At 35.0% G+C, this 14,361-nt stretch overlaps 1 protein-coding gene across 1 annotated transcript in view; it reads left to right on the plus strand.

Annotated features, from left to right (window-relative positions):
• The window catches only part of DPYD (dihydropyrimidine dehydrogenase), a 922,445-nt gene that overhangs the window by 733,805 nt on the left and 174,279 nt on the right, over positions 1-14,361 (plus strand). Inside the window, 1 exon segment of the mRNA NM_174041.2 lies at positions 14,116-14,258. Coding sequence (NP_776466.1) covers positions 14,116-14,258 — 143 coding nt within the window.

Consider the following 14,361-nt stretch of genomic DNA (forward strand, 5'->3'; position numbering starts at 1 on the left):
GAAGAAACATTATTTTAATTTTAATTGCAACTTCTGATGGATAAAAATCCTATTACTTTTATTTTCTTATTTTTTTTAATTTTATTTTATTTTTAAACTTTACATAATTGTATTAGTTTTGCCAAATATCAAAATGAATACATCACAGGTATACATACTTTTAAAATCAGACTACAAAGATCCTTATGATCTATATAAAGGCTACAACCAGGGACATGTGTGTGTGTTTGTCACTCAGTCCTGTCTGACTCTTTGTGACCCCATGGATTGTAGCCCACAAGCTCCTCTGTCCATGAAATTCTCCAGGCAAGAATACTGCAGTGGGTTGCCATTTCCTTTTCCAGGGGTCTTCCCAAACCAGGGATCAAACCCGGATCTCCTGCATTGCAGGCAGATCCTTTTACCATCTGAGCTACTACATAGACTATATATTCTGTTTAGTTTCCTTGGAGAAATATTTTTCATTAGCAATGAGATAAATCTGGGCTTCTTTCATTTTATTATATCTTTTTTTCAGACATTCATAAGAATTCAAAAATTCTCATGCCAACTCAGTAGTTTAAAAATCAGGTTTTAAAATAAAGTATCGTATAGAAATTCATAGCAATATCTGGGGAGTGGGGGTGTTGCCCTCTGCTTACCAGGCAACACCCCCATGCAACCCAAACTCATTGTATATGGTTCCCCAACCTGAGAGGCTACTTTAGTTTTGTTATTAATGTAACAGTCTCAGAAACATGAATTATTCATTACTGTAACTGCAGTTTTGCCCACCTTGTCCCCAACCCTTGCCAGAATTTGAAATATCCTAGTTCTGAACCCCAAACCTACCTACTCGTCTCTCAAGAGCCTAGCTGGTATCCTGCATCTCTCATAAAGCCTTTCTGAACCACTTCAGTCTTCCTGGATCATCCTATTCTGAGTTTCAACACTTCTTCAGTCTGGTTCAGATAATCAGAATGTGAACATGTGTTGCCCATGTCTTCATTATAGCTACTTAGTCTCATAAGCTCAATGAGAGGAAATACTTTTATTGCTGCCTTTTAGCAACTGACATCATACTAGGTACAAGAAATAATTTTGACTAACAATGATTTCTCATTTTTTACCCTATTGAAATGTAGGAAGAAATTTTACTGTCAGTTAGTTGAGAGGGCAATTACTGATCAGTAGAGCAAATATTGGTGAGTAGAGCTCCTACTTTCCAAAGTGCCTAGTCAGTTTACAGGAGCATTGGTCCTCAAAGGGTTCTGATAGAGTCCAGCTGGAGATGACCTTGTCCACATTATTATTTTTAAACATATGTCAGAACACCTATCATCAAAAAGTCTATGGATAACAAATGTTGGAAAGAATGTGGGGAAAAGGGAACCCTTGTACCTGTTGGTGGGAATGTAAATTGGTAAAGCTACTATGGAGTAGTAAATTGCTACAGCTATTATGGAGTTTCTCCAAAAAGCTAAAAACAAGACTACCATGCTATGCTAAGTCACTTCAGTTGTGGCCGACTCTGTGCGACCCCAGAGACTGTAGCCCACCAGGTTCCCCCATCCCTGGGATTCTCCAGGCAAGAACACTGGAGTGGGTTGCCATTTCCTTCTCCAGTGCATGAAAGTGAAAAGTGAATGTGAAGTCACTCAGTCGTGTCCGACTCTTTGCAACCCCATGGAATTGATCCAGCAATTCCACTCCTGGGTACACATCTGAAGCAAATGAAAACATTAATTCAAAAATATACATGCATCCAGTGTTTATAGCAGCACTATTTATAATAGCCAAGATATGGAAGCAGCCCAAATGCCCATCAGTAGACTAATGGATAAAAAGGTGGTATATACACAGTGGATTACTACTCAGCCATAAAAAATGAAATCCTGCCATTTGCAGCAATGTAGATAGAGATAGAGAACATTTTATTTATTGAAATAAGTCAGAGAAAAACAAATATTGTATATCACTTTTATGTGGAATCTAAAATATATTACAAATGAATATATGCAAAACAGAAACAGACTCACAATATAAAAACAAGCTAGTGGTTTCTGATGAAGAGAGGGAACGGCGGGACGAAATAGGAGAATGAGATTAAGAGATACAAACTACTGTGTATAAAATAGCTAAGCAACAAGGATGTATTGTATAGCACAGGAAACTAAGCTATGCTCTCGTGATAACATTCAATGGAGTATAGTCTGTGAAAATACTGAATCATTGTGCTGTACACCTGAAATTAATATATTATTATAAATTAACTATACTTCAATAAGAAAAAAAATTTAAGTCCATTATTATCTTTGAGAGGTGTCCACCCCAGAGAAGAGAACAAAAACTTCAGTGCTTGCTGTACAACCTGGGTTTCATCAGGCTGTGAGAAATACAGCCTTATCATAGGGCACAGAAATTTACACTGGTAATTCATTGTCAAATAAAAAGAACGAGAATAAAAGGAAAATTTTGACGGTAGAGCAGGTGCGACCATGGACACCCTGACCATGGAAACACCCACAGTGTAAACTGAGTACAGAATTTCAGAGAGGAAAGAAATATATGACATTCCAAAGAAAGAGATAATATGATCCTAACGAATGTGAGAACTCTTTTTGTTATTTTTTATGTCTTCAGAAAAAGGCTCATTTTTAAATGTCCTGGGTCTCCAAGAGCAAAGCCTACTTCTAATTATCAGCATTACCATCATTTTAAACTTCCTCTTTCTCTTCTTCAAATAACCATTTTTGAACACACATAGACTGTGAGATTTTTATGTGGTTTCATAACATTTGTCCTGAACATTCTTAAGCAAATCAAATGAGAAATATTTATACACCAAATTTGCTAACTCATGGTTCCGAATCTCTTCACCAAGGAAATATGTGTATTTTTAAATAGTCATATATTTATATATATATAGGTAAATTTGTTGTATTTACAGGTTTATAGCACTGCCAGAAGTACTTAAACAAAAGAGACAGAAGGATATGGTAATCTGGAAATAAAGAAAAACCCTCAAATTCAAACCTATCAATGTATTTTATGGTCACATTGTGAACTAATTATTTTATTGCTATAATGTGTTACTTCACTACATGACCCTGTCTTTCTTATGTACATTTGGTATTTAACTTTTCTGAATTTCTTCATCTGTACAGGGGGAATAATGCATATACAACTTGTTGTGAAGATAGAAATAATGTGTAAGTAACTTAGTAGTGAAAGTGAAAATGTTAGTCACTCAGTTAGGTACAACTCTTTGCAAACCCATGGACGGTAGCCAGGCTCTTCTGTCCATGGAATTCTCCAGTCAAGAATACTGGAGTGAGTTGCCATTCCCTTCTAGAGTGGATCTTTCCAATTCAGGGATCAAATCCCAATCCCAGTTGGGAAGATCTGGAATCTTCCCAATCCCAGGTCTCCTGATTTGCAGGCAGATTCTTTACGATCTGAGCCAACTTAGTAGTTCAGTTTAGTTCAGTCGCTCAGTCATGTCCAACTCTCTGCGACACCAGGGACTATACAACACCAGGCCTCCCTGTCCATCACCAACTCCTAGAGCTTGCTCAAACTCATGTCCATCGAGTCTGTGATGCCATCCAACCATCTCATCCTCTGTTGTCCCCTTCTCCTCCTACCTTCAGTCTTTCCCAGCATCAGGGTCTTTTTCAGTGATTCAGTTCTTTGCATTAGGTGGCCAACGTATTGGACCTTCAGTTTCAGCATCAGTCTTTCCAATGAATATTCAGGACTTATTTCCTTGAGGATGGACTGGTTGGATCTCCTTGCAGTCCAGGGGACTCTCAAGAGTCTTCTCCAACACCACAGTTCAAAAGCATCAATTCTTCATCGCTCAGCCTTCTTTATGATCCAACTCTCATATCCATACATGACCACTGGAAAAGACATAGCTTTGACTAGACAGACCTTTCATGGCGAAGTAATGTTTGCTTTCTAATATGCTGTCTAGGTTGGTCATAGCTTTTCTTCCAAGGAGCAAGCATCATCTAATTTCATGGTTGTAGTCACCATCTGCAGTGATTTTGGAGCCCAAGAAAATAAAGTGTCACTGTTTCCATTGTTTCCCTATTTGCCATGAAGTGGTGGGACCAGATGCCATGATCTTAGTTTTTTGAATGTTGAGTTTTAAGCCAACTTTTTCACTCTCCTCTTTCACTGTCATTAAGAGGCTCTTTAGTTCTTCTTCACTTTCTGACATAAGGGTGGTGTCATCTACATATCTGAGGTTATTGATATTTCTCCTAGCAGTCTTGATTCCAGCTTGTGCTTCATCCAGCCCAGCATTTCACATGATGTACTCTGTATATAAGTTAAATAAGCAGGGTGACAATATACAGCCTTGACATACTCCTTTCCCGATTTGGAACCAGTTTATTGTTCCATGTCCAGTTCTAACTGTTGCTTCCTGACCTGCACACAGACTTCTTAAGAGGAAGGTCAGGTGGTCTGGTATTCCCATCTCTTTCAGAATTTTCCACAGTTTATTGTGATCCACACAGTCAAAGGCTTTGGCATAGTCAATAAAGCAAAAGTAGATGTTTTTTCTGGAATTCTTTTGCTTTTTCTATGATTCAATGGATGTTGGCAATTTGATCTCTAGTTCCTCTGGCTTTTCTAAATCCAGCTTGAACATCTGGAAGTTCTCAGTTCACATACTATTGAAGCCTCACTTCAACAAAAGAGAATTTTGAGCATTACTTTGCTAGAGTGTGGGATGAGTGCAATTGTGTGGTAGTTTGAGCATTCTTTGGCATTGCCTTTCTTTGGGATTGGAATGAAAACTGGCCTTTTCGAGTCCTGTGGCCACTGCTGAGTTTTCCAAATTTGCTGGCATATTGAGTGCAGCACTTTAACAGCATCATCTTTTAGGATCTGAAATAGCTCAGCTGGAATTCCATCACCTCTACTAGCTTTGTTCGTAGTGGTTTCCTAAAGCCCATTTGACTTTGGACTCCAAGACACCTGGTCTAGGTGAGTGATCACACCATTGTGGTTATCTGGGTCATGAAGATCTATTTTGTATAGTTCTTCTGTGCATTCTTGTCACCTCTTCTTAATCTTTTCTGCTTCTGTTAGGTCCATACCGTTTCTGTCCCTTATTGAGCCCATCTTTGCATGAAATGTTCGCTTGGTATCTCTGATTTTCTTGAAGAAATCTCTAGTCTTAGTAGAGCACCTGGTATTCAGTAGACCCTTAGGAGTATTTTCTTTTTGCTATAAAATGATACAGCCATTGGTTTTGAATTCTAGTCCGGTTTTATCATATTGAAGGCCTACAGCTTAAAAATTGTGACAGTCTCAGAGAGTTTTATCTCTGGTGACTCAGAAACACACCATGAGCCCTTATCAGTAGGTCTTAGAATAGGGAGCTGAATAACAAGGAAGAAGCTGAGATCCAAACCCTGGTCCATTTTAAATGCTAAATACCAGCTGAGATGTAAAAGCGGTTCATAGTTTTTCTTGATAACTCTGCTTTGAAAATTTGCATCATTTTGTAAGTAAAAATATACTTAAATATTTTAAAAATGAGAGTAAGAAAAATTCTCTACTTATTTCTCTTGTGTAGAGGTTACTGAACAAATAATATGGTGAGTATATTTTGCATATTCATAGATTCACATGATTTTAATTAACACCAGCCAATTGCATGAACCAATTTGCAAAACTTTCCATTCTTGTTTCCAAAGAGAATACATATGTTGTAGCATCTACTATGAAAACTAACCAAGTTGGAAATAGCAGCAATGTACTTATTTCAGTACTTTTTTCTTTTGTCTGTGTGTCTTTACTCAATGTTAACATGTCTGCATGCTGAATTTCTTTCTAAATCTGAATGTCCTTGCTGACCATATTGAAGAATGTGCTTACTGTACTGTTTCATTAAACCGCTGTGTTATCGGGTAATTGTTTAAGCATAATGCCATAGCACTATCAAAAGGAAAGGTGAACTAATGGCATTTGCAAATGTCAGGGATTATCTTAACACTTTTATTATAGTTTATAAAAAAGTAGGTTCAGGGCATTTCATGGCAATTATTTCTACAGAAATTGGTTATTTAAATAAATTGCTAATTATCTGAAGAGGACAGTATTGAAAATGCTACTAATGAGTTGTTTAATAAGTGTAGCTTGTGGTGGCCACCTACAGGTTGAAAATAGAAAGAACATATAGAATAATTATGCCCAGATATCACATATAAATACTCTATATTTTTCCTTCTAGTAATAAATTCAAGGAAATGTGTCTCTTCATGCCATCCTTTGAGTCTTGGACAGTGTAGTCAGTTCCTAATTTTTCATAGATTATGATTTTGTTCTAAATCAAATTTCATTTGCTTCCATAATTATCTTTGTGCTATAATCCCTAAATACAATTTCATTATAATTTGTAATCCAAACTAGGTGCTTTTTGAGTGAAAGGGGATGGTATTTATCATTGCATCATGTAATTCCAAATAAATATAGGTGTGACAAACTGGGACTTCCTAGGCAAGCTGGATCATAAATTACTATTGTTTCTATCTAATTCCTAACCGACAATTATACTTGTATTCTTGCTTTTATCATATGTGGACAACAATTCTTTATTAGTTACAAAATTAGTTATAAAATTTAGTCTTATTTTTTTAAAAATTTATTGAAGTATATTTGACTTATCCTTCTCCAGGGGATCTTCCCAATCCAGGGATCGAACCCAGGTCTCCCACTTTGTAGGTGGACGCTTTACCATCTGAGCCACCAGGGAAGCCCATATTGAATGCATTGAATGTTAAAATTTGACTTTCACTTATAATCAATCCTTTTATATGTTAGCTTCATCACTGGTATCTATTGGGAAACCACAGAGCATATAAAATTACTCCTTAAAATACCATGACAAGGTTCATAGTATCCTGGAATTTTTAATTGGAAGAGATCATATAATCCAATATTTTCTATGGTACAGAGGTCTTTTCAAATGGCCACTACCTGCCAAATACCCATTTAGTTTCAAGTGATAGGGGCATAGCAATGTAGCTACTTCTGTTGCTGAATTTGCAATTGGCAAATTTTAATGATATTAATGATAAAAAATAATAATAAAACCAAAAGTGTGTGCTTAACCATTGGTTCTAGTTATCTTTTGAGAAAAAACATAGATGGAATCTTTCTTCATGATTACCTCTTAAATACTTGAAGACAACCATTAGATTATTAATTCTTTCAGCCATTTTATACACCACACATATGCATATTATTGTTTAAAATTTTTATTTAAAAATTAATTTTATTGTAGCCAAAACAATGGAATTCTTTACATAATAAACTATTTGCATATAATATATGTATGTATGTGTGTGTATATATATACATATATACATCTTAAATTATGGGGATAGAATTTATTTTGACAGATATTGTTAAAATTAAAATTGCATACTTTAGTAATAGAACTCAGTATCCTTAATTGATATAAGTGTGATACATTTTCTTGCTTTCTTGTATTCTGCTAAATCACTGTAGCCTAAACTACTTCATAAAACTGACAATTAGCTTTACTGAAATTTAACTTTACTGATTTTGCTTACCCTTTGATTCCAAACAAAACTATTTATATGCTTTTTCTAGCTCTGGTTCCATCTCATTATGTGTGTGTGTCTGTGAAAGAAAGACAGGGACAGAGATCACAGTCATCCTGTTCACCCTATTTTGGATATATTCTGTTAATATTTTACTTAAAATATTAGATATAGAACCAAAAGTGCTCTTCTGAAGGTACAGAGAATAGAAGCACTGCACATCTTGTACATAAAAGTTTCACAGCACAGAATCTGAAAATGCCTATTCCTGTATTGTTTTAGACACATTATAAAAAAAGGTCATTTTTCATTGCAGAAGTGAATGACACTTTCTTACCTAAGAGAATCAAATAATATGGAAGTACAGATATCAAACTTGAAAGTTCTTCAGCCTGTTTCCCCAGAGATAATGTAGCAGTTTAAAACACAGTATTCTGTGCATTTACATGTCCACATACTAAGTGTAATCATATTTTTTCTTTACCTAAAATGGGACCACACCCTATATATTGTTCTGTTACTTGTGATTTAACACATAACTATGTATCCTAGACATATTTCCATGTCAATTTTAAAGGTTTCCTGCAGCATCACATGAATGAACTATAATTTATTTTCTAGCGTAACTACTAGTGATTATTTAGGTTGTTTTTCACTGTTTTGTTATATAAAACAGTATTTCAAGGAACATTTTTGTGCATGTAACTTTTTATCTATGCACTAATGGATTATATTTCTCAAAATGGGGTTTCAGGATAAGACATATACCTTTAGATATTGCAATTGTATTATAAATCTAATAAAAGTTCATCACACAAATAAATGCATTTGCAATCATAGACTTAAACTATATTTTTTGGAAATGAAATGACTTAGGATCTCCAAATTTACTGTCTAGAATATTAACTAACACCCCTTAAGTATTAAGTGTTTAACCACACATGTTTCTAGTGAATGCTTATTTCTCTGGTCAACTTTCTGTGACTTCAGTAGTAATATCAACCTTTATACACTACAAACCAGGCACTGGACTGAATGCTTTCCACAAACTGTATCATGTAATAGTCCCCAAGTTGCTATGATATTGTTGTTGTTGATGTTCCTGTTTCACCGATACCAAAAACTGATGTTCTAGGAAGCTGAGGAGCTTGCTCAAAGTCACAATTGTGTAAAGTAATAGAGTCAAGACTTACACCTACTTGGGTGGACTTTCGAAACTGAGCATTGGACCCCAGGCAGAACTGATACTGGCTTTCTGAAGGTGATGCTCATCATAAGCTGCACTGTCAGCTCTCAGTTCAAAAGTACGGGCTCCACACAGAGATTTGATCTTTAAACTTTTAAACTGCGACATCAAACAAGTTTTATTCAGGTTGAACTACCCTTTCTTCACATACATGATAGCATCTACCTGCCCAGCACTGCAAGGGTTAAAACTCACGCTGTATATGAAGCCCCGGTCTCCCTGTCTAGTATCAGGGAATTTGGAAATCACTTCATGAGCAAGCACCCAGAGAGGTAAATGTCCCCTTCTTTGGTAAATAGTATTAATTCTATTGCTTTAAAATAAAATGTCTAGCACATTCTAGGTACCAAATTATTGAATATGAATTGACTATGAACATATTGAATATGTTATAAAGCAGATAAACAGTTATAAAGATATAAAGACTGGGGGAAATTTTCTTGAAATACTTAACAAAATTAAAACATCTCATAAGAAAAATTTTAGTTTTACAATAAGCCTGAAATAACAATATAAAACAACTGGTTTTCTCTCTCCCATTTCTCCTGTTTAGATTTCACATCTCTTGATATAACCCTGATCCTTCTAGTACTTCAGTTTCTGGTTGAATTATGCTAATTTTCTCAGGGGACTTTAATCCATGTGTAGAGATGTATTTTTAATTAGTTGTGCTTTACATATTTATCAGTACATTAGGTTCATTAACATTTTAAAGTTGTTTTAAAATATACATTTTTGGTGCTTGATTTATGTGTTTTATAAAAATCAATCTCTCAACTCCTAAATTCTTGAAAGTTTAGATTTGCTACTATTTTCTTTCTTCTGTGTGATGTTAAAACTGTTAACAATTAGGAAGTCAAAGTTCAATTTCTAATGAATTTGTTATCCACTTAATTCATTATATTTTAATTAATGTAAGCAAATTAAAACTACATTTTCTTTTTGTATACACAGTGAGCACGAGTGAGTATTATAACCCAATTTCTGTTTTATTGCCAGCTAGAGCTATTATCAGGGAGTTTATTGTGGACTTAGCTCTAACAATTAATTCTGTAACAGTAGCTGTCCTAGAAGTCAAATGATTAAGGCAAAAACAAACAGAATTAAACTCAATTATTCAAAATTTCAGTTATCCAAAATTAGCATATGTTCTACACTATCTTGCCCATTAAAAAAGTCTTTTCTCTTCAAGGATTTAGTCATGCTAAGTAAAGTTCTGCTTACTTCTCACAAATAAGCTCAAGTTCTGATGTTGTTAAAAGTTTTGCATATTGATTTAGGGCATGGACCTTCTGATTCTCAAAAAAAAAAAAATGTAATATATGGATGTCTGTGTTTGAAATTTTTAGCTTTGGAGTCAGTTAATCCTACCAGCATCATGACATCACTCAATAGAGATGGGGAAAAGAAGCAGAAGATGGTTCTTCTAAGGGAGCAGAGGTTATAAAGTTTCATCATCCTAGGCATCATGCTTTTGTCTACAATAAAAAAAAATTGCATTACTAAGCACACAGCAACAACCTAGAAGGCACAAAGTAAGCTAAAGAAATGCTCCCTCTGAAATCAGTTGTCCTTTTAGGGTAGTACAGGTTATAATAGCAAACATTTGTATAATATTTGGCACCTCCCTGGTGACTCAATCAGTTTGCAATACCAGAGACCCAGGTTCAACACCTGGGTCAGGAAGATCCCCTGGAGGAGGAAATGGCAACCCACTTTCGTATTCTAGCCTGGAGAATCCTGTGGACAGAGGAGCCTGGCAGGCTACAGTCTATGAGGTGGCAAAGAGTCAGACACACCTGAAGCGACTTAGCACACACATATAATCTTTATCATGAGCTAGCCCTTTATATATATATATATAATCCTCAGAACAGCTCTGTGAAGTTATTAAAATTTTATTATTTTATAGATTAAAAGATTAAGAAATTTTCATAAGATTACACAGCTTGTAAATAGTGGAGCTAGAATTTTAACCTAAGCAGTTGAGCCTGTTGTTTCTTTGATACTGTAACTAGTTCATCTTCAAATTCCCTTCTTTCTAGGAGTAATTATAAAATATATGATGTTTAAATGAATGCAAAGTTTTCTTAATGGTACATGTCTTGGCATCAGTGTTGGAACTCACAGGTCTGGTTCACATTTGTTTGTTTCTTTGTTTGAACCTGCAGCTTTTTTCAAAATGTGGGGATTCAGGATGGCTAACTTTCCTTGGCATATCCTACACATTTGAAATGGAAACGCTTGATGTAACTGAATTCCCCATCAGGCCCATCTGGTTATCCCATGTAGATGAAGACTTAATTTAAATTGCATGTTTCCTATTAGTTAATTTAAGCTAATAGGATTTCAATTTTTTAAGTTTAAACCTTGTTGTTTCCTTTAGGATGGAGTCTACTTTTAATTCCTTGAGCTTCTTGAACTGGCCTCTTCCTCCCTGGTTTTTGATCTAAAATCATTAATTACCATAGCAGTGCCAAAATTAAAAAAAAAATTATCTCAATAGTCATGATTCTGAAAATCTTTATGCATTTTGATTAACATATGTATAATCTTGTGTGGTATTGATATATATGACCAGAAGTTTTATTTTTATATTGAATCTATTATTTCCTCATTTCTGTCATTTTAAAACTAAAAAAAATTTCTGTATGACAATTTGAAAGATCTTTTTATGTACCTTCAGTTTCCTTCCAAAAACCTTTCATGGCAGATAAAAGTCATTTTTAAAACCTACTCCCCATAAAAAATGCTGAGAACAGGTAGATTATATTTCATTTAAATCAAGTTATTAAGAAAACCAATCAAATAGAATTTATAATGGAAATTAAAACTGAATTTACTATTACCCAGCAACAGAAGGATCCATTTCTTCATTTTTGGATCACATTTCCTTAGAGAACATAATTACTCTTAATTTTTAAAAAGATACCTTTATTAGTTTGAAAGGTTTTCATGTTCATTAGGTAAATTAGAAAAGCTTTAGAAAAAGAAGGGAAACATCAAGTAGAAAACATCTTATTGACCTAACAGAACATTTTAAAATGCCACTGAGGGTTTGCTGATGTTCTTTAACACCTGTGTAATAATGTTGCCCTTTAAATGGAACTGGTTAAATTTTCAAAGCTGTGTTCTGGGATTTTGCCATTTGATGTCCATTAATATCAATTCAAATATGTGGCCAAATCCCTGTGTACCACTTTGAAACTTTACCCCTTAGTGTTAATGATAGTCTTCTAACAGTGCAGTTAGAAATAAATTATTTATCTGCTTAGCACAAATTTCCTTTACTCTCTAGGGTCAACTGAATAAGAAAAAAAAAAATCCCAACATTTCTTTATTGCTTCAAAGTAACATGTGTGTAAAGGAGCCATCAACTTCATATATATTGAACATGTCATTTATATTATGCCAGGATAGCTATATGTCTGTCTAAAAGATTCAAGTTACAAATTCCCTAAAAATGCTTTCCTCTAACCTTTACTCTCGAAATTTCTTTTTAGTATAGCTGAAGATATGTTTTTACAAGTATGTGTGTGTGTATTCTTTCCATGCATCCTCCTGTCCACTGTGTTCACCTTTTTCAATGATTAAAACATTCAGACTAAGAAGAAGTCACTGCTAAATATTTTAAAATAGAAATAGGGTTCTGATGTTCAGTTTCTAAATGGCCCTAACTTTCTGCCTTGTATTTAAATGTCAGTTATGGAATTCCGAAGTTTCAGCATTGAATGTTCTTCCCTAAGAATACTAATATCCAGAGGAAGATATTTTTAGGTTTGGGAGCACCAAGTAGTCATTTCCACAAACATTTTGGTGTTGAATGCAAAAGCATTAGTTACACATAAATCCAGTTTCATCTGAAATGAAGAAGATGAAAAGAAAACCACCGATTTTATTTTTTTAATTGTTTTTTTTTTTTTTATTTATTTCTGTTTACTTACTAACTCTTGGCTATGCTGGGTCTTCATTGATGTGAGGGCTTGTCTCTAGTTGCAGTGACTAAGGGCTGCCCTGTAGTTGTGTGCAGACTTATTGCAGCACACGGGCTCAGTAGTTGTGGCTCCTAGGCTCTAGTGCACAGGCTCAGTAGTTATGGCACACGAGCTTAGTTGCTCCTCGGCATGTGGGATCTTCCTGGATCGAGGATAGAACTCATGTCTCCTGCATTGGCTGGTAGATTCTTTACCACTGAGCGACCAAGGAAGCCCAACCACTGATTTTAATGAAAGCTCTTTGTGCTTCCTTAATGGGAACACCAATAAATACATACTGAGAATACTGGTAAAGATGCTGGTGAAGGTGGACAGGATGCCAAAGGACTCACCACCAAAGACTTGTTTTTACCTTTCACTTTAGTTGTTTGTGGAGGTCTGGTTGAGGCAATGCCACATTCTTGCACAAAAGAAACTACTTTTACTTCAGAGAATGCCTTTAAGGGACCATTGACTTATGAGTGTACATCAGAAATATTAAACTACATAGCTATATTGTGAGAACATTAATTTACTCCAGATTGTGTTAACCCTTGAGAGTCTAAGCAGCCTTATAAAGTGTAATCATGTGAAATATGACCTAAAAAATGATGTCTTCTGTCCATCCCTGCAGCTTTTATTACACTTAGCAAATAATGTATTGGTGATGTTTGGTTAAATAATGTATAAAAAATCAAGTATACAATCTCTAATTACTGAATTCTAGTCAATTCTCTTTAACTTGGTTAAAAATTTCTAACATATGAAAAATTAGATTAGGCTCACTGTGTTTCGTCAGATTTGGGAAAATACATGTAAAGTGCAATATGGAATCTGTAAGTTCATCAGCACCTTACTTGTTTTGCAGTATCTCGATTCACACCAGCTGCTTTATACTTCGTGGAAACATAACAGAGCTGTATGTCTATTTATGCACTGTATGTGGTTGTTTTTCTTTTACAAAATCTGCCATTCCTTGTTCTTTCTCAAACAGATGCTTGAGTGTTCCATACAATCTTTTACACAGTACTATATATCAAACTGTAGTATGTATGTATTTTATGCAGGAGTTTGCATTGCTCTACCCACTTGCATAACATTCCTGCATGCAATAATAGCATCAAAGTCCTTAAAATAAGAATATATCCATTTATAAATTAACATACTTTGAAACATAGCAATGTTTCTATTTTGCATACTCATATATCTTAAGCAGAGATGAAATTGAATTTTGTCTAGTACAACACTGCCATCACACAGTAGTGTTATAAGGCGGTATGCTCAAGTGGTCAATACTCTAACCACTGATCACCCTTGTTTTCCATAGGCACAGCCATCAGACCTATTGCTTTGAGAGCTGTGACCACCATTGCTCGTGCTTTGCCTGAATTTCCCATTTTGGCCACTGGTGGAATTGACTCAGCTGAAAGTGGTCTTCAGTTTCTCCACGGTGGTGCTTCGGTGCTCCAGGTAGTACTTGTGTTTGTCTGTCCCTTCATAAAGCTCCATCTAACAAATAAAGGGTAAATTATGTGACAACAAATATGTTCTTGTAGGGTCTTGTAAGAAAGAA

Source organism: Bos taurus, chromosome 3, assembly GCF_002263795.3.
Source record: "Bos taurus isolate L1 Dominette 01449 registration number 42190680 breed Hereford chromosome 3, ARS-UCD2.0, whole genome shotgun sequence".
NCBI lineage: Eukaryota > Metazoa > Chordata > Mammalia > Artiodactyla > Bovidae > Bos > Bos taurus.